Below are 23,764 nucleotides of genomic sequence, written 5' to 3'. Positions count from 1 at the left end.
AGGTTTCTTATCTCGAGATTATCTTGATAATCTTATCTTGATTAACTCTAATCAACCTAGAGTCCCCAGATAACACATATCCAGGTACTATTTTCACAGTGCAAGCCAAGGCCCCATCTTTCTAAGGTGCAGTTTATTCCATTCTCTGAGCAAAGATAAGCGTGGAATTCTCTACAACGGATGGTGAATTCAAGGATTTTACTTTGTGTTCATGGGTGGCTACTAGCAACACTTGATTTGAGATTCGGAAACACTGAATTTGTCACCAAGATCTTTTATTTCTTCCCGTGGGGCTTCTCTGACTCTGGTCAGTTCCTGGCCCTTCATCTCTGTGTTCTCTCTCCTTCCATTACAGCACACATCACAGATCCAATTCCTGTTCCAGATGCAGGGGCGTCAATTGGGTATGGCAGGGGTATGCAGCTGCCATACCCTGGGTCCGGGGGGAAAATAAAATAAAATAAAAGTTACTTTTAAATATAAATCCATGAATGTCTCTTTGTCTATCTGTGCCGGTTATTATGTTGTTAAATTACAGTAAAATAACTACAAATGCAAAATTTTACAAAATGGTCACTTTAACAAGGTCTTATAATTATATTCTCCAGACTTGTATTCTCCCTATCTTGACAAAATGGTATACACCCAGGTTCTGCAGGTCAGCTGCACAGGTGCAATGCATTATTGTTAATTGTGGCACGTTTACTAACATGCCAAGTAGTTTAGCTGCACTTGAACAACCGTTCCAGGCTCCATATCCAGTCCAATAAGGGCGCGCGTGCAAGACACCAGTCATGTTGCCATACCTTAGCTTTTTCTGAACTGACGCCACTGTCCAGATGTCTAATGGGAGCTCTTTTTCTGGGCCATTTTGTTCTTGTTATGTGATCATAATATGATGTCCTCTGGCTATGCACAAATATCAAAACATATCTGAGGTGTAGATGTAAAATAACAAAAACCTACTCCACAGTTAGTTTAGAGTGTAGACTGCAATGTTTATTTTGGGCACTTACAGTACAGTACAAAGAGAGAATACAATGAAAGAAAGGTCACAGGAAAAACATTCCAGCTGTATACACACAACATAGTATGGCACTGTTTAGATAGACAAGTCGTTGCCTAAATCAATTTCTTCAACTACTACACTATAGGATTATGTGACTGTGGTTTGAGACCTAAATACACTTATTTCACATTATTATGTTGTTGTTTTAAATAAGAGTTTATGAAGTTTCTTTGTATTAATTTAGTACAACTTTGGTTTTACACTGAGGTGGATCGTTTGTATTTTGGCTTGTGGTCCAGCCCAAATATTCATTCCTTAAAACCATCTTATTATCTTGGGTCTATTTTTGGAAAGACTAAAACAAAGTGGGGAGCAAGAGGCTCAGCAGCAGGTCCCGTCAATATACCTGATCAGTGTTGTGTGCCTGATTGTGTATCGATGTGTTGAAGATCCATACTGTTGGATTCACTGTTCAGAGATAAGTGTGCAAATCCTACTTTAAAACAGTTGTTGCAGAGTATATGCAGGGCCCTCTTATTTTCCCATGGATATTTACATTGTGCGTCATTAGGCTGATGAAATCTGTACATTCTTCAACCTCACAGTTCTGTTGAATAGAATCTTCACTCTCCCTGTGTGGCCTGTACAAGTCCTCTGCTAAAAAAAACTTTACTCTCCCTGTGTGGCCTGTACAAGTCCTCTGCTAAAAGAAACGTTACTCTCCCTGTGTGGCCTGTACAAGTCCTCTGCTAAAAGAAACGTTACTCTCCCTGTGTGGCCTGTACAAGTCCTCTGCTAAAAGAAACGTTACTCTCCCTGTGTGGCCTGTACAAGTCCTCTGCTAAAAGAAACGTTACTCTCCCTGTGTGGCCTGTACAAGTCCTCTGCTAAAAGAATAACTGAACACACGGTGCTCAGTGAAGCCCTTCTGGTTGACCCTCCAGGTTGTGCTATCCCATCTTGGGCAAACAGGTGGAGTGTCAAGTACATTATCTTTGAGCAGCGCCAACCTCTCCAGCTGCAATACCGCTGGGTGGCCAAGCGGCGCTGTTGAGCAGACTTGAAAGTATACAATTTCTTGAAACGTTCATATATTTCTTGAAACCTTCATATATTCTAGATACATTGGACATTCAGTGAATTATTCCAACCCTTTTTTTTGTTAACATTTTGAATTTTTATGGCATACATCTCATGGATATCAAAAGTCCATATTTCAAAATATTACAATATCACACGAGACCACTCAAAACAAGGATTTATAATAGAGAAATGTCAACCTTCTGAAGTCAGAGTTGCTTCAAGTCCAGTGGAAAGTTTCCAAAGTCAGTTATGATTTGGGGTGCTAGGGCATCTGCAATGCTTTTTCACACAATATTCGAATTTTTCGAGAAGGATCTGTATATATATATATAACCTAATGAAATGAACTCAAAGGCACCACTCACAAATATCACACTGGGTGTGATATTTTCATCGTGCTTTAGTCTGTCTGCTGCAGTTGTCATACTGCTAGGACAATCAGCATCCTATTTCTTGTGCACACACTGCCAGCAGACCAAGGGACCTCAATTCTCGAATATATATTAAAAATCAGTCAACGACAACTATGTCACTTTTAAAAATGGAGCAATAATCCCTCCTGGTTATGGGATAAACCATCCACTACTTACTAGCCAACAATGCTCCTGTCTGTTTTATGGGATGTACCATAACTAGCCAATCGCAAAGATACAAGTGCACTGGTGCAAGTTGAATAGCAACAACATATACATTCATCAACGTGACAACGTACCCCAAAACCCCCCCAATTATCGATAATGTCTAATATGTACATTCAATTCAGACGAGTTTTCTTAACTCAGTCTTTAGAAACTTTGACAGAGTTTAGGATGCAGATGATCGTCATTTGCTGAGAGAAAGATGGAGAGAGGTAGACAATAAATGTGTTTGAGAGAGAGGGAGGAAGACAATGGACAACGCGCCTTTTCACGGATGGGTTCCCACACATCTTTACCAATTAAAACTTTTCCAAAACTTTTCCAGTATATTTAACCCGATTTCCAGGACTATATAGCAATCATTCAGCTCAATAACGAGTCGCTTACTCCTATGTGAAATGCCCAAAGACAGGCAGTGTATGCCAGTGGTTCTCAACCTTTTCAGGCCGTGACCCCAGAAATAATCATATTTGAACTGGGGACCCCGGCACCCTGACGAGCACTAAGAGTTGAGGAATTTTGCATAACACGTTTTTATTGTGAAAATAGCCGATCTACATGCTCACAACATGTAGATCTGCTATTTTCACAATTTCTGCCTCTGATATTTGACAATTTGGCCAATGTTGAATTTGTCATTTCAGAGGTATTAACAAAATCAATAACCAAAGACAATGCAAAGTTATTTTTCCAGGACCTTCCTGGACCCTTGATCAATTCCAAAACCTTTCCAGTACTGGAAAAATATTTTTCTAATTTCAAAATATTTCCAGGAATTTCATGACCGTGGGAACCCTGAATGTAACTGCCTACATTGCTATTATTTTAGGGCATGCCCCCTTGTGCAGATTTTGCACTCTGTTGAGTGCACCTTTCTGGTTAAAAAACAAACTCTCTCCACCAAGTAGCTGGATGAACGTGTTGTGTCTACTGTAGGTAGAAGAGAAATTGGTCCCCGGAAGGCATTCCATGAGTACATTCGCCCCATGCTCCCTCTGCTCTTCCATGAGATGATCCAGATAAACGTGCAGACAATTAGTCCCTGAGAAACCGTTTGATGCTGGGCAGGCACCGACAACGTGGAGATGAGGTCTGGGGCTCCCGGAGACTGCAGTGTCATACTGTAGATGCAGCAGTCTCTAGTCCGTGGGATGTGCTGGACATGAGCGATTCACTTCAAACCACTCGTCTATGCATCTGAAAAGGAACAGAGAATGTGATGCTTTAAAGGTTGTATCTGGTTGGGTCATTGGATGTCTGGAAAACGGAAAGTGGTCCCCAGCTCCTCCTGTTTTCTTGTCAAGGTGACATTGGGCAAGACACTGAACTCCTCCTAACTGCTTACCACCCTATAGTATAGTTCATACATGGGAAACTGGCGGACCAGGGGCCACATGCGGCCCCCATCTTCACTTAATGTGGCCCGCAGGTTAATATCGGAAAAACTAATACGTATATTTAGATTTCAGGTGTTAAAATTCCAAACATGCAAACATGACCCGCTTTACTTCCTTCAGTCTATAATAGTAGCTTAATGACTAGTATAGTAGTAGGATATAATGTTTGTATTTAAGTTCATAAAGTTAACATGAGTATAACTAAATGCATTTGAAATTGAATAAAAAATGTACATTTCAGGATTCCAATAAAATTTAACAAAAGATAATTCAGGATTTCAATTCAAAAGAAGCAAAAATAGCAGATCTACGAGTTTTGAGCTTGTAGATCAGCTATTTTTGCTTCCTTTGTATGACAAATAGGACGTAGCAATATGCAATGTGGCCCTCTGGAATGAAGGTAGAAATCTAGTGGCCCTCGCCATCATCAAAGTTGCCCACCCCTGCTACAGGTGGTATAGCACTTAATATTTAGGATGGGTAAAATGCAGGTGCTAAATCTCCCTATGGGGATTAAAGGGCCAGTGGGAGGTTACAACAGTAACAACAACAAAAAACAAAACAATGTGTAGGAAGGAAATCCTTGCATAACAGCTACATTTGTACAAAAGGGGATACATAATTGGCCACTTAATGCTTCAAATGAAAATGAATAAAAACAATAACATTGGGGTTCAGTGTGGATGTGGAAACGAGACACAACACTGTCCTTTTGAGCACTGGGGGCTGGTTTTGAGCTGTCGGCAGAATCATCCGCGGGCACTATTATAGCAGCATCACAGCAATGCACCATCTGTTGATCTTTTATTCATGGCATTCTTTTCTTTGGCCCTACAACAGGTTGGGGTGAAGGTGAAGATTTACCCGTTGGTTAGTAAATGTGTTACCCTTTGTGGTAGATGCAGAGGCAAGGCAGTCTGGCGATGGTGTCTCCCTGTTCCAGTTCGTCCAGACAGATAGAACACTCCCCAGAGTCTCTGGACAGAATGTCCTCTGAGAAAAAACAAAAACACACACAGGTCGATTGGCCATGAATATCTTGATCTTGGCATTCAGGCTCTGCTACATATTACTCCCTGCTCAGCACAATTAGAAGAAGAACACAAGGGAGCAAGGAGATACAGCATAGTGTCACTGTCGGGCAGAAACATCGTATCTCCAAGTTTTCAAATTTGTAATTTATTTCATAAAGTAAAGCCCTGCTTCATCATGGAAGACTGTCGCACAAAACTAGCGAAAATAGCAGATCTGCAAGCACACAACGCCTCGCATCGTGAGGCGTTGTGTGCTTGTAGATCGGCTATTTTCAATAGTTTAGATCATTTTTAAAATGATAAATACAAAATGAACGGTTTTGGACATACAAGGTTTTCACCCGACAACGACGATATAACAACCCCCCCCCCCCCCACACACACCCTGGGAGAAAACAGAGTTTACAGGATGGCAGTGGTGGTGGTGGTGGGAGCACGCAGAGACGCGTGTGCGGGTTTTCCAACTGGTCTTGGACCTTAAGCTAGATGCAGAATAGACCCAAATTTAGACGTTTTTAACTAAAATCTTTGCATCTGGAGGTCTCTGGAACAAAATATTTTGAGATGGGGGTCCGCGGCCAAATACAAATCATCTTGGGGGTCCTTGACATGACAAAGTTTGAGAACCACTGATATATCAACATATGTTTTTTTTTTTTTTTTTCAGAAAACTGTTGGGATATAGAAGACCGGCCTATATTAGTGGATAAGGACCCCCAAAATTATATATATTTGCCCGCGGACCCCCATCTCAAAATAATTTGTTCCAGGGACCCCCAGAAGCAAATATTTGCGTTAAAAACGTTCACTCTGAATTTGGGTCTTGCCTTAAGCTAGATGCAGAATAGATTCACGCTGCTCAGACCCGTTGGCAGACGAAAGGTCACCACAGAGACACATTCCAGCAGCCACAGTGTTTGACAACAATGGAATGATCAGCTAAAACAGACCACCAGATTGGTCAGTTGCTAGTGACACGTCACAGTTACAAACAGTAACCCCCTGAGGATGTGCATTTCTCATTTGAGCATATCTGCCTGAACTTGCTCACAGGCTATACGCATCGTTCATAGACACATACTGTGTCTCCTGCATTAACCCTAACTATTAGGAGCAGTGGGTGCTGCTATTAATAGTGCACAGGGAGCAGTTAGCGGTTCAGTGTCTTGTTCAGGGATACGTTTGACACACATTGGGCAGGCCGGGGGTGAACTGGGGACCCTCTGATTCCCAGACGGACTCTATATCCATTCAGCTATGACCGCTTGTGACGCTTCCCTGTATTATATGTAGACTATACAGTATGTGTTTCACTTTGATGTTTATGTTAATACATACTCTCTCACCCACAGTACACAATCCACATTACTGACCATAGTGATTTCCACACCTCATCTGTTTATTCCTAGTTATTTGGTTTAGATTATTTAATCAATTCATGTTTTTGTTATGTGCTGGTCTGTTATGTGCTGGTCTTCAACCAGCCAGAATTCTCACATGTCTCCCCCCTTCTCCGCTCCCTCCACTGGCTCCCGGTTGCTGCCCGCACTGAATACAAAACACTGATGCTGGCCTTCAAAGCAGCCAAAGGTACGGCACCTCCATACCTCCAAATCCACTCGTCCTAGACAATCCACCCTCCTGGCCCCCAAACTGTGGAATAAACTCCCTGTCGCACTTAGAACAACAAACTCACCATAGCTTCCGCCGTGGTCTGAACAGACTCACCTCTTCAGACTCCACCGTAGCCCATAGCACTTACCGTAGCACTCACCTCCTCTCAATGACCATACAAGAAAGTTAGAAAGCATTTTTTAGGTTTTATCCACCTGTTTCCGCGGGAGTTTACTGGAGATTATTTGGACCTGTTTGGACCACACTTCCGGTTTAACAGCAGACATACAAGCTCACGTCGCGTCGCAGATGCAACCCGTTGTGAGCTTGTATCACACTCGGCTGCTGCGACGGAAGCTCGGTACAGCGTCTGCGCAATGCACAATGGGGCGTTGGAAACTCGTGGATATAAAGTTTTTTTTTTTACTGAATAGGTGCTTGATCTACCTACGTTATTTTTCTTAGATTACTATTTCTATGCATTTGAGGTATTTATGTTGATGTATTTATTGATGTATTACCTTGCTTACTGTAAATCGCTCTGGATTAAGAGCGTCTGCTAAATGCCTAAATTGTAAATTGTAGCCCTAGGGCGAGGGTCATAACACTGCTCAATTTAAGTTTTAGTTATTGAATGGATTGTTGCCATTCTGGGGGGTGATGCTGGGTGCATAGGCGTATTTTCCAACATTGTATCACACTCATGCTGGGTCAGGCAACGCTATGTGACAAGAATCCCGAGCTACTGTGATGAATGAGGTCACAGGGAGCTATAAGAGAGACCCAACTATTGGCACCCATGTATATAAACTGGACCAAGCTATAGCCATTTGATTTAATGCATTCAGAACGGGTACACATTATTGTGTATCATTATTTTATGCTTTAACTATTGAAAAATAGCAGATATACAAGCTCACAGCACGGCACCGAGTGCCGCTCTGCGAGCTTGTAGATCTGCTATTTTTGAAAAATCTTGGAAATTAGAATTTTGACCCGTGTCTTTTGAAGACTTTTTGAAAAACCTATGTTTCTGTCAGCAATCTGGCCAGCCATCGTCAAAGAAAAGGTCCTTTTCACTTAACTGGAGCTCAGTTAGTCTGTTCTTGAGAGACTACTATGTCAGTGGTGCTCAAACCTTTTCATGTGAAGGACCCCCAAAATGATATTTATTTGGCCACGGACCCGCATCTCAAAATATTTAGTTCCAGGGACCACCCAGAAGCAAAATTTGAGTTACAAACGTTTGCTTTGAAAATACAAAGATTTGCAAGATCTACAAGCTCGCAGCGCGGCACTCGGTGCCACGCTGCGAGCTGCTTCACTGGTTAAAGCATTCAATAATTCTAGGCCTAAATTTAACAATCATAAGCCAAATGTCATAGGGCACCAATAAGGTGCTGTCAGAATGTGTTTCCCAAATTGGCTGCCGTGTGAATATGGTCAAATCTCCAATAACTTTGGTGGTTTAAATAAAATCTGCATTTCAAGCATTGGGTCCAGAGCCTAGCAATGACTCCCATTTAGCTAAACGCAAGTCCCCAACATGAGAACACACATACTGTACGCCCAGTAGTGCTTTAACTACTGTACAGGGGAGGACAGGGCATCTGATGGGCCGTCTATTCTAATACAAGTGGGCCTTTTCGTTTTTTGCCACCATTTTAGGATAGTTACAGTAATTCTTGGGCTGGGCAGCCACTGAAGGGCCTGTAGCACTGGCCCACAGAGCAGGGAGACATCACATGATTGGCCCACTGGCTTGTCTATCATCTGAATATTGGCCTAGTAGCCCAATCACAGGCTACTGTGGCCCAGAAGTCCCACCCAAACATTTAACAGCATACAAGTTCACAACTCATTGCTGCCTTGGCGGCAGAGCACACAAGCGGAGTGGAGCGATGACAAAAGCCGATCCGTGCTCCAGAGGGCTCTTGTCCCACTCGCTCGTCACTCTGGTCGGCCACCGGGCCGCTCCGCTCCCCGCCGCTCCGTCGCTCAACTTGATTTTCGCATCTCTCGCTCCGCGCTCGCTCCACGCTCCGCTCAGGGCCGTCAATCAGAGTCAAAAAAGTCGTTTGCTACCATGTCCGAAACACTTTCTCCTTTGCCAGTGTGTTCCCAACACAAATGGCTGCGCTAACGTGAGCCTTGGCTTTGATGGAGACTTGGAGAGCTTTCCACTCGCCACTGTTTTGTTGGAAACATGCGGCGCGCGGACCCAACAGGATCGGCTCGGAGTGGAGGAGGGTCGGCGCTCAGACCCATTATAAAAGTTGCTCGCTCACGCTCAACAAAAATGGCTCGCTCCGCTCCCCGCACCGCTCGCGCTCCACTCTGCTCGTATGCCCTGCTTGGCGCGTTCTGGGCTTGTAGATCTTCTATGTTCGGGGGCCAAGATGCCGGGGCCAAATTTGCAGTATGTCCCAGTCCAGACCTGGTACTGTAACTAGGCACACTGTATGTATAGTTTCAAAGGAGAACTGATTGTGCTGCTACTGTATAACAATGACATGAAATACATTGAGAGAAATCCTCACTTTTTGTTTTTCTGTCCTTCATATGATATTGTAACGTTTTGCGGACTGAGTGGGGCAGCTCGCTCCCTACTGGGACGCGAACCCCAGTCCCCCACTCAGCAGACGAGGAAGCAACCCGCAACCCCAAGAAGGCTAGCCCGCTTGGCGGAGCGAGTTACGGCCTGATCTCTTGCAGGGTCGTTACAATATTCTGACAGGTTTAGGGTGAGTAAAGAGAAAAAATCCAGCCATTCTAGTCAGGTGAAATATAAAGTGATGTTTATTCAAGGTGTTTAAAATGAGATATAACCCTGAAGCCTTATTCTCTCTCTTCTTCCCGTCCATTTACTATCGTGTTAACGAGCTCTACATGTATATTGTATTATACTTACTATTGTAAGAGAGGCTCGTTTTAGTGAAACACGCGAACAGGTGCTTCTCCATCTCATCTGAATCCACATATTTGGTGCACACAGGACAGTGGAACCCTGGGAGAAGAACACAGGAACAGGTTGACAATGCTGAGGGTTCATTCATGTTTTGTCCAATGACTGTTATTTTCATCCAATGCCAAGGTCATCAGTTATTTTCATCGAGCGACACAGTCGCAGAGGTGTAAAGTAACGTTCATGTACTCAAGTGATGTACTTAAGTACAATTTTGAGGTACTTTCACTTCACTGACGCGACCGTGGTTTTCCCGGTGAACCTGAGCGCAACGGTGGGGGTGCGGGAGTGTGGGGAACACACACCACTGACTATTGCCGATGATGGACAGGTTATATAGCTTCATGTATCGAGAGGCACTCTTGTTGATTTCATAAGAGACTCGTCCCCAACTGCAAGATATTTAAAAGTTATTTGGGGCCATGATGATAACCTCTTCTTCCCACTACTAGACTAAGGATTTATATTGTCTGTGTTATTGTTTACAACCACAATTATTCACACGTGGCAAGATCGCGGCTTAGAAGCCTTTTCAGAAGTTAATTTAATGTTTTCCATTTAATGATTTCCTTTATCCTCATCTAATCTTGCGCTAAAGCAGGCAACTGTTTTCACCAGGTTTTAAGGTCTTGTTTCTCATAAGCTCGCGACCCTCCTTGCCCATCGGCCCCCACCGTTGCCCTCAGGTTCACCGGGAAAACCGCGGTCGCTTCACTTTCAGTTGTCAATACTTTTACTTCTACTCCGCTACATCTCAAATCCAAATATTGTACTTTTACTCCTCTAGATCTGCTATTTTCATATGATTTGTATTCATTTGAAAACTTGAAATGGAACATTCTGCATAAAGAGTACTTTTGCTTTTGGTACTTTAAAGGAGTAGTTCACCCCAAAATGACTTTTTTCCATTGATTAGTCACACCATGGAGACTAGAGTTCAATAATATTTTTGGGTTTTTGTCACATTCCTAAGACAAAAATTTGATTCGAGTAAATTTACCCCCATTGATTCCGGATGGGGGTAAATTTATTGTCATCACATTTTTGTATTAGGAATGTGACAAAAAACTAAAAATATTATTGAACTGGAAAAAAGTCATTTTGGGGGTGAACTACTCCTTTAAGAACATTTTGATGGCAGTACTTTTGTACTTTTACTCAAGTACATTTTGAATTCTGTTTTTTTTTTAACTTTTTTTAGCAGAGGATTTCTACATTGCAGTATTGATACTTTTACTCAAGTAAAACATTAGAGTACTTTTTCCAGTCGTGCGACTAAGTGTAAATGAAGCTTCATTCTCCACTATGCTTTACCTCTCCTATCTGTCCATCTACCTGTCACCACAGAGAGAGAGAGAGAGAGAGAGAGAGAGAGAGAGAGAGAGAGAGAGAGAGAGAGAGAGATGTGGGCCAATGCATAGGCTGCTGTTAGATAAGCTCTATCTTGTGATGTGTTGGACGTACTTGCTCAGACAGGTCCACTCATAAACAGTAAACGCACTGTAAACAACCTTATGAGGGCATACTGTACACTGTGGGCATAGTTCAACTATAATGCACCTTACCTCATCAATATAGAAACTTAACGCAGAACATTAAAATGGCTGGAGACAAGATTTCAAATGCAATCATTCTCATGTTTCAGAAATGATTTATAACAATTTGAATACGTATTTAAGGACAACTCCGCCCTAAATCACTTCTAGGATAATTGTCCTACTTATATTGATCCAAAATTACTGTCCGTGTGGTCTATTAGGCAGAAATGCACCTGTTGTCCAGTTTCCCCAGCAGAACACAGCAGCTCTCATAACATAGGCTAGAGTGGAGCCTATTGCTTTTACACAATTTGTTGTGGTCAAAAGGGTTTTCATTTTTCATGAATGTGTTACTACAGTAGATGTTGTTGTCCCACAAAGGCCATCACACTCTGCTAAACAGATGTTATGCTTCTATGTGTCTTGCCAAGTCCTGGAAAAGATGCCCTGTGATTGGCCAGTACAGTCACTTTGATTGGCAGTTGTGCCGAATGCTCACCCCAAAACATGATTTATGAGATTGTGATGGCTTGCGTGGGACAACCAAGGCATGGATGTATTTGTAATGACAACTAGTAACACATTCATGAAAAATAAATCACTTTTGACCACAACAAATAGTGTAAAAGCGATAGGCTTAGGCCTATATAGGCTCCACTCTATGCTATGAGGGCTGCTGGGTTCTGCTGTTCTGCTTTAGATCAATATAAGTAGGAAAATGAGCCTAGATGTGATTTAGGGCGGAGTTGTTCTTTAACCTTGACTTAGACCACAAAATGGCACCATAAATGTACAGTGTATGTCATATATATTAAATTTCATGGGCCTGTGTTGTGATTTCATGATGATGATGATGATGATGAGGAAACAATGTATTGCATTGAGTCATTGTGGACATAGTGACACATAGGCTACACAACAAGACTATTTATATGGTTCTGCAATTCCTTTGAAGACTCCCTAGCTCTCTGTGACATGTTACTGCTGAGCCCCTGGTTAGTAACAGTGAGCGGATGCTTCCATCATCACCTCTCTCCGGGGAAATCTCGCTATTTTCGACAACACAACATTTCGACAACGGAGCGTCTGCAGGTTAGCTACCGTATATGGGCGTACCGATGTTTCTGGTTGACATTGGCACATTTCACTCAGGTTTTTTCATCTCACTCATGTCACTTTGTCTGCTGACCTCACTCAGCAACGAAATAAAAAAAAAAGAAACAAAAAAAAATAAAACAATTCACAGGAGGCAAGCAGTGATCACCCATGATGTGCACTGCTATGTAGTTTCAAATGCACAACATTGCAGGCACTTTTTGAGAGTAAAAAACTAAAAAAGAAGAAGAAGACATGTGTGACATGCATGATCTGGGCAGATTGCCCCAGGCAATGTGCCAGTCTCAACCCAAAACAACGGTATGTCTGAGGCCTATAGCTTATCGTGACATATTATGTGACGTCAATATGATGTCAGATGTGAGTAACTGAGTAAGCATGTTTGGGGTCTCACAGCATACAGTATCTTCATATGCAGTACATGGATCTCCATATATGGGTACCAGGGGTCTCCATATATGGGTAACTGGTCTGATATACATCACTGGCCAGACGGCCCTAAAGGGCGAGGTCGCTTGTCGCCCTGAGGCGTCTTACTGTACTAGTAAGGATAAAAAAGGGCAAGGTCTTTGTTTGTATGCTCGCTGCCAGTAGGCTACAGAAGTACCTCCACTTATCTTATAACATTCATAATTAATGTCAAACCAGCTCTTTTCAGGCTGAAACTTTGCCCACATTTGGATTTAATTTATTATGTCATAGACATAATAGATCAGGGTTCCCCAATAGGCGGCCCGCGGGCCATTTGCGGCCCGCAGGGGGCTGTCTGGCCCACACCAACCCCAGTAATAATGGTGGTATAAGAGCAGCAACAACACTAGTATAACGTCGTTGTCGGGTGGAAATCTCGTATCTCCAAATTTGTACGTTCTTTCGCAAATCATACAAGGCCGTCGCACAAAAGTAGTGAAAACAGCAGATCTACAAGCACACAACGCCTCGCAAAACATACAACGTTTTCACCCGACAACGACGATATCTGAACTGTCGCAGTCGCTGGAGTAGCGGGAACGCCACCGTCGCCCCCTGCAATGTTGTGGCCCTCGGCTTGGTACCCTAGACCAGGGGTTCCCAAACTTTTTTGTCTCAGGGCACCCCATAAATATTTGTTTTAATCCGAGGCACCCCTACATTATAATTTTCACTTCCAGCATCTTATATTTATAGCATATCGTCGTTGTCGGGTGGAAACCTTGGATGTCCAAAACGGTTCGTATTGTATTTATCATCTATAAAATGTATTAAACAGCAGATCTACAAGCACACAGTGTGCTTGTAGATCGGCTGTTTTCACTAGTTTTGTGCGACAGTCTTGTATGATGAAGCAGGGCTTTGCTTTACCAAAAGACGTACACATTTGAAACTTGGAGATACGAGGTTTCTGCACGACAGTGACAATATTTTAGTAGTTATGTTGGGAGGAAAAATGTGTTATATTATGTCATAGACATCATAGATGACCGAAGTCACAGGCTGTCCACATGATTGATTTATTTAGTTGTTCTTGTGACTCAGTTGGCAGTCCTGTGGAATCCGCTTATTTGCTTGTTATTTGTCATTATGTCAATTGTGTTTGTGTGAAATTGTCAATGGTGGACGTACAGTGTACTGTAGTTGTGGTGCTGTCTGTTTGGACAAGACAATACTTCACATCCATTTAGGGATGTCAGCTGACTAATGAACTGCACCTTATATTTGTATATCTATATGTGTTCCTTTAGGAGAACAGGGTTTGACACAGTTCTGGTATTTACTTCCCTCACTGCCTGTGGCAAGTAAATACAATATTATTGGTTCTTCATGAAGAACAAATCGTGCTAGCTTTTTACAAGTTGCAGTTGTGCTCACTTTCAAAGTGACTGTCGCCACTCGGCAGTTTCTCAGTTATTGATTGGATTTAACATAAATATTATTTACTTTCCGTCAAGTGGGCATGACCTTTGGGAAAGTAGAAGTTGACCTGTACTTGCCCAACGGGTAAGGGTTAGGGTTAGGGTTACTTGCCCAACGGGTAAGTGTTAGGGTTAGGGTTACTTGCCCGACGGGTAAGTGCCTCTGAGAACTAAGAAACTCCCAGAGAACATTCATGCCAATAGAACCTTTTCTGATTTTTGTTTTTTTATTTATGTTTCTTTTTCTTTTTTGCTGGAGCACTGTTTGACAAAGATGTCTTAAATTAAAGCTATACTGTGTAAGTTGCTAAACTAGTGGTCAGTACTAGCGGTATTGCTTTTTTCGGCCGTTTTTCGCCCGGAGTCGTCGCAGACCACCGCCGCGGACCACCGGAGCGGCGCCGCAAACCACCGCGACCGATACAAATCCGTGGAGAGGTAGAACCATGGTAGAACGTAATTTTCTGGCCAGGATTTGGGGATTAAGAGGTTAAGAATCCTTCACCATGGTAAACATTGTAGCTGAGCGAGGCTACTTTCTGAAGACACGGCAGATAAGCTGTGATTGGCCGGTAGTGTATCATGTGTGTATGATTCGCGATGTGATTGGCCAACGTATACATAACGTAGGCTATACAGATGATGCAGATGACGCTATTTTTCTGTGAAAACCGGACCCCGGCCAGGCTCATAGAAAACATATAAAGAGAGAAGGCTTTAGAAGCTGAAAATAACGGAGTTGGTGTTCTAAAACTTTAGCGATTTAACAGTTAGGACAATTTTAAGATTTGTTTTATAAAAAAAGTTACATGGTATAACTTTAAAGAACATTTTCGCAAAAAAGGTTTGCCAACTGGCATTCTAGCCCATGCAGGGACATTGGTACGCTGGTAGCGGCCGTGTGAAACAGGCCAAGCAGATCCGCCTCTCGGATTTGCAGAGTCATGACAAAGTGAACCGAACGAGCAAAGGTTATGTGCGACGTCATTAACAATTAAATAATGGTAATAATGCTAGACCTCCTCCTCCTCCGAGAAATGATAGGCGACTAGGCGTGCTGTAAAACGACGGCTCACACACCCCTTTGGCCTGTTAAATATGACCATATTGTTTGCTTGAGGTTACAGTCAGGTAAGATATGCACTGCAAAATGAAGTTCAGTGTACATTATACAAGTGCAATAATCTCTCTCTCTCTCTCTCTCTCTCTCTCTCTCTCTCTCTCTCTCTCTCTCTATCTCCCAATCTATTTATCTATCTATCAATCCGTCTGTCTTTCAATGTTATATGAGATACTTAAAGTGTGGTTCCTGTGGGAATAAGCCTCGGCTTTCTAGGATCTCCTTTTAGTTGACCTTGTACCAGTGATTTGTACCGTCATGAAACTGTACTTTTTTTTTATTGCATTTCTAATAAATTCTTCAATCAATCAATCAATCAATCAATCAATCTATCTATCTATTATTTCGTAAGGCTAATTGCCATCGGTGTCCTTATACACCCAGCATGTCCTAAACACAGCTGCAGGGTCTAGAATAGATAAAGAACAACACATGATCTATTCTACAGTGATTCAGCAGGAGTTTGAGTTGTAGCCCAGATAGAAACACAGTTTGGTGTGTGTGTGTGTGTGTGTGCGTGTGCGTGTGCGTGTGTGCGTGCGTGCGTGCGTGCGTGCGTGCGTGTGCGTGTGCTTGTGCGTGTGCGTGTGTGTGTGCGCGCGGCATGCGCGTGTGTGTGTGTGTGTTTATCAAGGCAATGGGTAACCAGTCCAGAAGGAAGCTCTTATCTAATGACCTACATATTTTCTCTTCCTTCTCGACCTCAGAGATAAACAGGCCAGTTTTACATGAGAGGGGATGGTGACGAGGAAGAAGAAAATGTAGAGTTAGAGTTAATTATGTTATGTTATGTATAATAAACATAAAAGCCTTTTCTAAGTAAACTGTTGCTCCAATTATAAGGAGTCCATTAGGTCAGGGGTTTTCAAAGTGGGTGACGGGGCACCCTGGGGTGACGGGGCACCCTGGGGTGACGGGGAACCCTGGGGTGCCGCGACGGCAGTCCAGAGGTGCTGCGAGATAATTTGATAATATTTGATATTTATTTGGACACTTAAAAATATATTTAGTATCATTTTAAACTTGAAGTACAAAGTTATTTTGAGTGAGTTCTAACCAAAATGGCTATTGTCTCGCTTTCCTCGCAACATAATAGCTAAAATAAATATAAGGTGCTGGGAGTGAAAATTAAGAATATAATAATGTAGGGGTGCCTCGGATGAAAAGAATCTTCATGGGGTGCCCCGAGCCAAAAAGGTTTGGGAACCCCTGCATTAGGTTGATGGGCAATTTCTCATTCAGAGGCGTATGGCAAGACATGGTATGGCAGCTGCCGTACCATGTCTACGGGGGAGGAATTAATTTACTTCTTAAAACAAATTCATCATGCCTGTTGCTAAGGTATGGCAACATGACCTTAGCTTTGGCTGAACTGACGCCACTGTTTTCATTGGATGTGTCATATTAGCACTCCTGGTCAAATATTACTCAACTACAGTAAAGTTTACTTAGACAAATGTACAATTGAGTACTGGAGTACTTGCTTTAAAAGTACCTTAAAGGGGAAGACCACCCATTTTCAATATTGAAATATGTCATTAATATACCTTAGAGGAGTTGAGGATTGATTTTGGGGTTTGTATTGTAAAGTACAATGTGTGATGTCATCAAGTTGTACTTTACAATACAAACACCAAAATCAATCCTCCAGTTATAGGCAACACAGAAGGGGGGAACTTTTTTTCTATTTCGACACAACTCCTCTAAGGTATATTAATGACACAGTTCAATATTGAAAATGGGTGGTCTTCTCCTTTAAGTATTCCAAAGTATGCTTTGAAAATGCTTTCTTTTGTATTTAATGAAGCTATTCAAAAGTAGCCTACAAATTACAAAGTACAGACATATTAATAATTGTCTTTGAAACACAATGGAGTAAAAGTAATAACCAAATACAAATACACAAGTAAAGTACAGATACTCAAAACATGTTGACTACTAGCCTGTACTAAGTAAATGTAGGCTACTGTCCACCCCTGCATATTCTTGCTATTCTCACTGTTTCCCAGTTTTTACTTAAGTAAAAGTATCAATACTGCAATGTAGAAATACGAGTAAATGGAATTCAATATGTACTTGAGTAAAGTATAAAAGTATTGGCATAAAACTATACTTAAAGTACCAAAAGTAAAACTTCTTATGCAGAATGTCCCATTGCAAGTATTCAAATGTATAAAAAAAAAAGAAAAAACTTTTGAAAATAGCAGATCTACAAGCTCACAATGCTGAAGTGGTTAATGTATGTTTTGTAATAATAATCTAAATCTACAAAGTAGGCCTAACACAATATATCTATATTTTTATCTATCTATCTAGCACACACACACACACACACACACACACACACACACACACACACACACACACACACATATATATATATATATATATATATATATATATATATATATATATATATATATTGTAGTGGAGTAAAAGTACCTGAAAACTGTAGTTGAGTATAGTAAAAGTACTTAGTGTTACTTTACACCAGTGCTATAGTTTTCTTGCCTTCTAGCAGGTGGGGGGGGGGGGGGGGGGGAGATGAGCCAGTAATATATGGAAAATATTAATAATTATATTATAATAATACATTAATAATACCTCCTATAGCAGGTGGGAGGAGAGATGAGCCAGTAATATATTAATAAGTGTAATAATTATAATAATTAATAATTATAATAATAAATAATAATACCTCCTAGCAGGTGCGGGGAGAGGTGAGCCGGTAGGGACCCAATAAGTAGCCGTTGTCCTCGGATGGACAGCTGCGTGTCTTCCTCTATGTCCTCCTCTGTGTCCAGGCCATGTGCAGCTGATCTGTTGTTGTTGTGGCCTGGTATGGTGACAGCAGAGTGGGCCCGTATGCCCCCTCCTCCTCCTGCTGTGTACCGAATCCTGGGCCCATCGGGCCCATTGGTGTACCTGAACCCAATCCTGTGCCCCTCAGAGGCGGTCCCAGATGGCAGGTCCGAGCTGGAATAAGCCCTGGTCCGACCATCAAAGTGATCGGGAGTGCTTTGTTTTGCACCCATGGATCGAGGCTCAACGGACGCAGCCCGATTATAGCCTACGATATAATAAAAATCCCTCAAAACAGCTTCTGTTGGTTTTTGACCAAACTTTTTAAAGTTGATCGAAAGAAGAAGAAGGCAACGACAGCAGGCTACGACGCATGTTTTTAAGATGTTTTGGTGCAGCGTCCCGTTGGCGTGGGGTTGTTGCAGCAGCAAAGAAACAAAACAAAGCAAACACAACGCTATTACAAGTGTATAACAACAACAAATAAGAAGTCGAGCCGTTTAGAAGTTGTCATAGTGCGCGTTTACAGTTGGCGCAGAGAGCAGCGCACGTACCCGATCGTTTACAGTACAGTCGTCTTTACTTCAGAAAGTCTTTGTTTTAAAGCAGAAAGAAAGAAAGAAAGAAATGGGTCAGATTGTCACGGAGCTTAGCTATCAACTCAACGCCCGTCTGTCTGTCTAGTCTCAGTGGAGTTCAGTGTTGTTGTGGTACTTCAGTTCAGTGTGGTTTCAGTGTGGTTGTTGCCACACAGACAGAGACGCGCAGGGATTGTCCTGTGAGGAAGCGTCAGTCAGGTGGCGGCATGACGTCAGGCCAGAATGGAACGCACTCAACCAGTGGCGTCAGTTCAGAAAAAAGCTAAGGTATGGCAACATGACTGGTGTCTGGCACAAGACACCAGTCATGTTGCCATACCTTAGCAACAGACATTTATTTTAAGAAGTACATTTTATTTTGTTCTCCCCCTATTTCTATGGTTTATTGGGCTGGATATGGCAGCCTGGAACGGGTTGTTCAAGTGCAGCTAAACTACTTGGCATGTTAGTAAACGTGCCACAATTAACAATAATGCATTGCACCTGTGCAGCTGACCTGCGGAACCTGGGGATATACCATTTTGTCATGATGGGGAGAATACAAGTGTGGAGAATATAATTATAAGACCTTGTTAAAGTGACCATTTTGTTCAATTTTGCATTTATAGTTGTTTTACTGTAATTTAACAACATAATAACCGGCACAGATAGACAAAGAGACATTCATGGATTTATATTTAAAAGTAACTTTTATTTTCCCCCCTGGACCCAGGGTATGGCAGCTGCATACCCCTGTATGGCAACATGACTGGTGTCTTGCACGCGTGCCCTAGCGCGCGTGCAAGACACCAGTCATGTTGCCATACCTTATCAACAGGCATGATGAAAAGTACATTTTATTATTCCCCTATGTAGCAAATGTATTGCAGCTGCCATAGCTTGCCATACCCAATTGACGCCTCTGCTTTACTGGTAAAATCATGTAAGTAGTACATAATATAGGCCTAGTAAATATAATAAGAAGTAGGCCTATACTATATAGTAAAAGACCAGAATTAAAAATGTACTTGAGTAAAGGTTTTTTACTTACAGAGCACCAAAAGTAAAAGTACAAAATGATTGAAAATAGCTATTTTCAAATAGCCTATAGGTAGGCCTATTAAATAGGGCTTAAGTGTAAAGTGTGTTTTGTAATATTATAGCCTAATTTATATCTGCAAAGTGTGCAAAGTAACTAGTAACTAAAAGTTTTCAAATAAATGTAATGGAGTAAAAGTAGGCTACAATATTTGGATCCAAGATGTGGTGGATAGAAGTAAAAGTATTAGAAATTATACTCGAGTAATTAAAGTACAAATACCTCAAAATTGTACTTAACAGTATAACAGTACTTAAATCTACTTAGTTACTTTACACCACTGCCCACTGGTTCCCAAACACATGGGTCGTGGACTCGTGGTCACATTTTTATGGGTCCCTTGATTTTTGGTTTCCTACATTTTGGTTTTTAATTAATATTATTTCAAAACATTTTCACGTAGTGATAATAGCCGATCTACAAGCTTTCGCGCCGCGTTGTGAGCTTGTAGATCTGTTGTTTTCACTATGGGTCCTGGCCCGGGCGAACTCTCTTTTGGGTCATGAGCTACAAGGTTCCCAAACACTGGGTCGGGACCCATTTATGGGTCACGGACCAATCTTTGGGGGTCATGACTCAAGTAAAAATCTATTTTTTTATATACATATATTTAGATATATATTTTTTGAAGATTATTATTTTTAATAATATTTTTTAAAATAGGCCTAATTGTATACATAAAACAAACAAATTCCATCAATAAAAAAGTTACAATAATTTAGAAGTATTGAAAACAGCCGATCGACAAGCAGCACATAGCGCGGCGAGAAGCGACGTGTTGTGATCTTGTAGATCTGCTGTTTCCTCACGTCCCACCAGTGGGCCTCGACCCACAGGTTGAGAATGGCTGGTTTACAGCTACAGTGAAGCTGTAAAGCAGCTGTTCATGTCCTACTCGGGGTTGGAACAGCTGGTCTCAGGCCAGTACAATCATTACTGTATCCAACATACTCTAGAGTAGACTAGAGATTGGTTTAAAACAGTGGCGTCAGTTCAGAAAAAGCTAAGGTATGGCAACATGACTGGTGTCTTGCACACGCGCGAAGGCGCGCGTGCAAGACACCAGTCATTTTTCCCCTCGTTTCTACGGGTTCTTGGGCTGTAATATGGCAGCCTGGAACGGTTGTTCAAGTGCAGCTAAACTTGGTATGTTAGTAAACTTGCCACAATTAACAATAATGCATTGCACCTGTGCAGCTGACCTGCGGAACCTGGGAATATACCATGTTGTCAAGATACAAGTGTGGAGAATATAATTATAATACCTTGTTAAAGTGACCATTTTGTAAAATTTTGCATTTGTAGTTATTTTACTGTAATTTAATAACATAATAACCAGCACAGATAGACATTCATGGATTTATATTTAAAAGTAACTTTATACCCCTGCCATACCCAATTGACGCCCCTGGTTTAAAATAACATTTTGTCCTGTAAAATATTTTATATGTGCAACTTTAGATGCACTGACTGTATATAGGCTAGACCAGTGTTTCTCAACCACTGTGCCTGGGGACCTTTGGTGTGCCCCTGAGAAGGGTCAAGTGTGTCCCTTGAAACGGCTTGAAAGCCAGTATTGTATTTATCATTTTAAAAATGATTTAAACTAGCGAAAACAGCCAATCGACAACAACGATCGACACAACGCAGCGCGGCTGCTGTTTTCACTTCTGTTGTGCGACAGCCTTGTATGATGAAGCAGGGCCTTACTTTGAGAAGAAACGTACACATTTGAAACTTGGAGATGCAAGGTTTCTTCCCGACAGTGACGATATTTACGCCCCCGTATTATGTTGGTGTGCCCATGGATTCTTGGGACATGAAAAGTGTGCCTATGCAGAAAAAAGGTTGAGGAACACTGGGCTAGACCTTGTCCGTGAAATTGTATTGCTATAGGGAACAGCTTGGGTCCAATTGTATTTCCTGTTAGCAACTTATATTCATAAACACTGCAACAGGAAATTAAAATGGAGTCTGTACACAATGTTATGCTGTCAAGTCTGAAAATGTTTTTTTTTTTTTTTATTCCCAGTGAGGCTAATGAAAAACACACTTGTGCGATACTCTGTTCACACGGTTTATTGAATCATTTCACTCACGTTGGAGGACAAAATAATTAAAACACTCAGCATGAGGAACATTCAAATAGGCAAAGGAAATAAAAGACAAAGGTTTCCAAGCTATAGAATAAAAAGGCCAACGTTAAAACCATTGAAAGACATTGTACACATTGCTGTGTGTATGGGTGGGTGGGTGGGGGGGGACATCTGCACACTCAAGTGAAGAAAAAATAAAAGAGGTTGACTAACAGCTAATATTTAGTCTACTCCTCCCCAAGATACCAGCTATCAAAAGTTCAGAGGTGCAAAAAATGTTCCGTAAAATGTGTAGCCAAGGAGAAATAAAGAACTCAATTGATAAAAGCCCAAGCGAGGAAGTGGTAGATTTTGTCTGACAGACAGTTAGTTGTGTGCCTGCCTGTGTGAATACCAGAAAACTCGCCCTCTTTCAAAGTCGCCCCAAACTCGTTTCCCAACGGGTCTGTGGCCTTAAAGGGGAAGACCACCCATTTTCAATAATGAACTGTGTCATTAACTCTCCTACTGCCAGATTATTTATTTATTTATTGGGTCTGGCGCCATCAAAAAGCGGCTTACCTTTGCGACGTTATAGTAGATAGACAGACAGACAGACAGACAGACAGACATTTATTTTTTATTTTTTATTTTTTTTGGTTGTGCAATAGTGCACTTTGGTCTGCCAGGCAGCAGAGGGCGGCGTCATGCGAGAATGAATGTGAATTTGCCTGTTATGTGTTGAAGAAGAAGAAGACCAGTCACTGGCCACAGAGCCTCAGAGCCAGAGAAAATCAACAAGGAAGTGAATTGTTCTCCGTTGATGTTAACGCATAATGGATTTTTTACACCATCACCGCGGAAAATGTGTTTACAGTAGACGGCCGCGCGACGCCTCATCAGCTTACAGTCATCAGACGAACGAACCGAACGAGCGCCGTATTGGCATCGAGGTTCTGTAAAAAATGGGGCGAACGTGAACGTTCGAAGCGGCGGGAGAGTTAATATACCTTAGAGGAGTTGTGTGGAAATAGAAAAAAAGTTCCCCTCCTTCTGTGTTCCCTAGAACTGGAGGATTGATTTTGGGGTTTGTATTGTAAAGTACAACTTGATGACATCACACATTGTAAATTACAATACAAACCCAAAAATCAATCCTCCAGTTTTAGGCAACACAGAAGGGGGGGAACTTTTTTTCTATTTCCACACAACTCCTCTAAGGTATATTAATGACATATTTCAATATTGAAAATGGGTGGTCTTCCCCTTTAAGCTAGATGCAGATTAGACTAAAATCTAATCTGTGCTTCTGGGGGTCCCTGGAACAAAAAAGTTTGCAATAGGAGTCCATCCGTGGAACAACATATTTTGAGATGGGGGTCCACGGGCAAAAACACATTTTGGGGGTCCTTAACCACTGATAGGCACATTCTACAAATGTCTTCTAAATCATAACAATTTTATGAAAAAAACTTATGTTGCCATCAGTGTTTCTCAAACTTTGTCACGTGAAGGACCCCCAGAATGATATGTATTTGGCTACGGACCCCCATCACAAAATATTTTGTTCCAGGGACCCCCACAAGCAAATATTTGATTTTAGTCTATTCTGCATCTAGCTTAAGGCCACAGACCCGTTGGGAAACGAGTTTGGGGCGACTTTGAAAGAGGGCGACTTATCTGGCTACTGCCTGTGTACCCCAGTGGATGGTGTAAGAGTTGTGAGTGCTGTTCTCACCTAATCCTAAATACTCATCATCATGTGCATATCTTCCCGACTACGTATCGGTGTCTGTCAACGGAT

At 41.8% G+C, this 23,764-nt stretch overlaps 1 protein-coding gene across 1 annotated transcript; it reads right to left on the bottom strand.

Annotated features, from left to right (window-relative positions):
• Positions 1–1,007: 1,007 nt before the first annotated feature.
• Positions 1,008–18,880, bottom strand: LOC308293476 (E3 ubiquitin-protein ligase znrf2-like). The gene is made up of 4 exons (XM_080736016.1): positions 18,105–18,880; positions 9,687–9,782; positions 5,015–5,120; positions 1,008–3,927 (listed from the first exon to the last, which is right to left on the bottom strand). The coding sequence occupies exons 1-4, from the start codon at positions 18,439–18,441 to the stop codon at positions 3,870–3,872; spliced, it is 597 nt and encodes a 198-aa protein (XP_080592142.1). The 5' UTR covers positions 18,442–18,880; the 3' UTR covers positions 1,008–3,869.
• Positions 18,881–23,764: the final 4,884 nt, after the last annotated feature.

This window comes from Nannobrachium achirus (assembly GCF_963921795.1).
Source record: "Nannobrachium achirus genome assembly, chromosome: 10".
NCBI lineage: Eukaryota > Metazoa > Chordata > Actinopteri > Myctophiformes > Myctophidae > Nannobrachium > Nannobrachium achirus.
This window is presented reverse-complemented; position numbering and strand designations above follow the sequence as displayed.

Bases quoted from the DNA above. Each gene is read 5' to 3' on its own strand.
- LOC308293476 (XM_080736016.1), bottom strand. From the start codon at position 18,441: ATGGGTGCAAAACAAAGCACTCCCGATCACTTTGATGGTCGGACCAGG. The intron at 9,783-18,104 runs GTATTATTATTT...TTCTTCTCCCAG, and splicing joins CTCCCCGCACCTGCTAGGAG to GGTTCCACTGTCCTGTGTGC. The intron at 5,121-9,686 runs GTAAGTATAATA...GTTTTTTCTCAG, and splicing joins AACGAGCCTCTCTTACAATA to AGGACATTCTGTCCAGAGAC.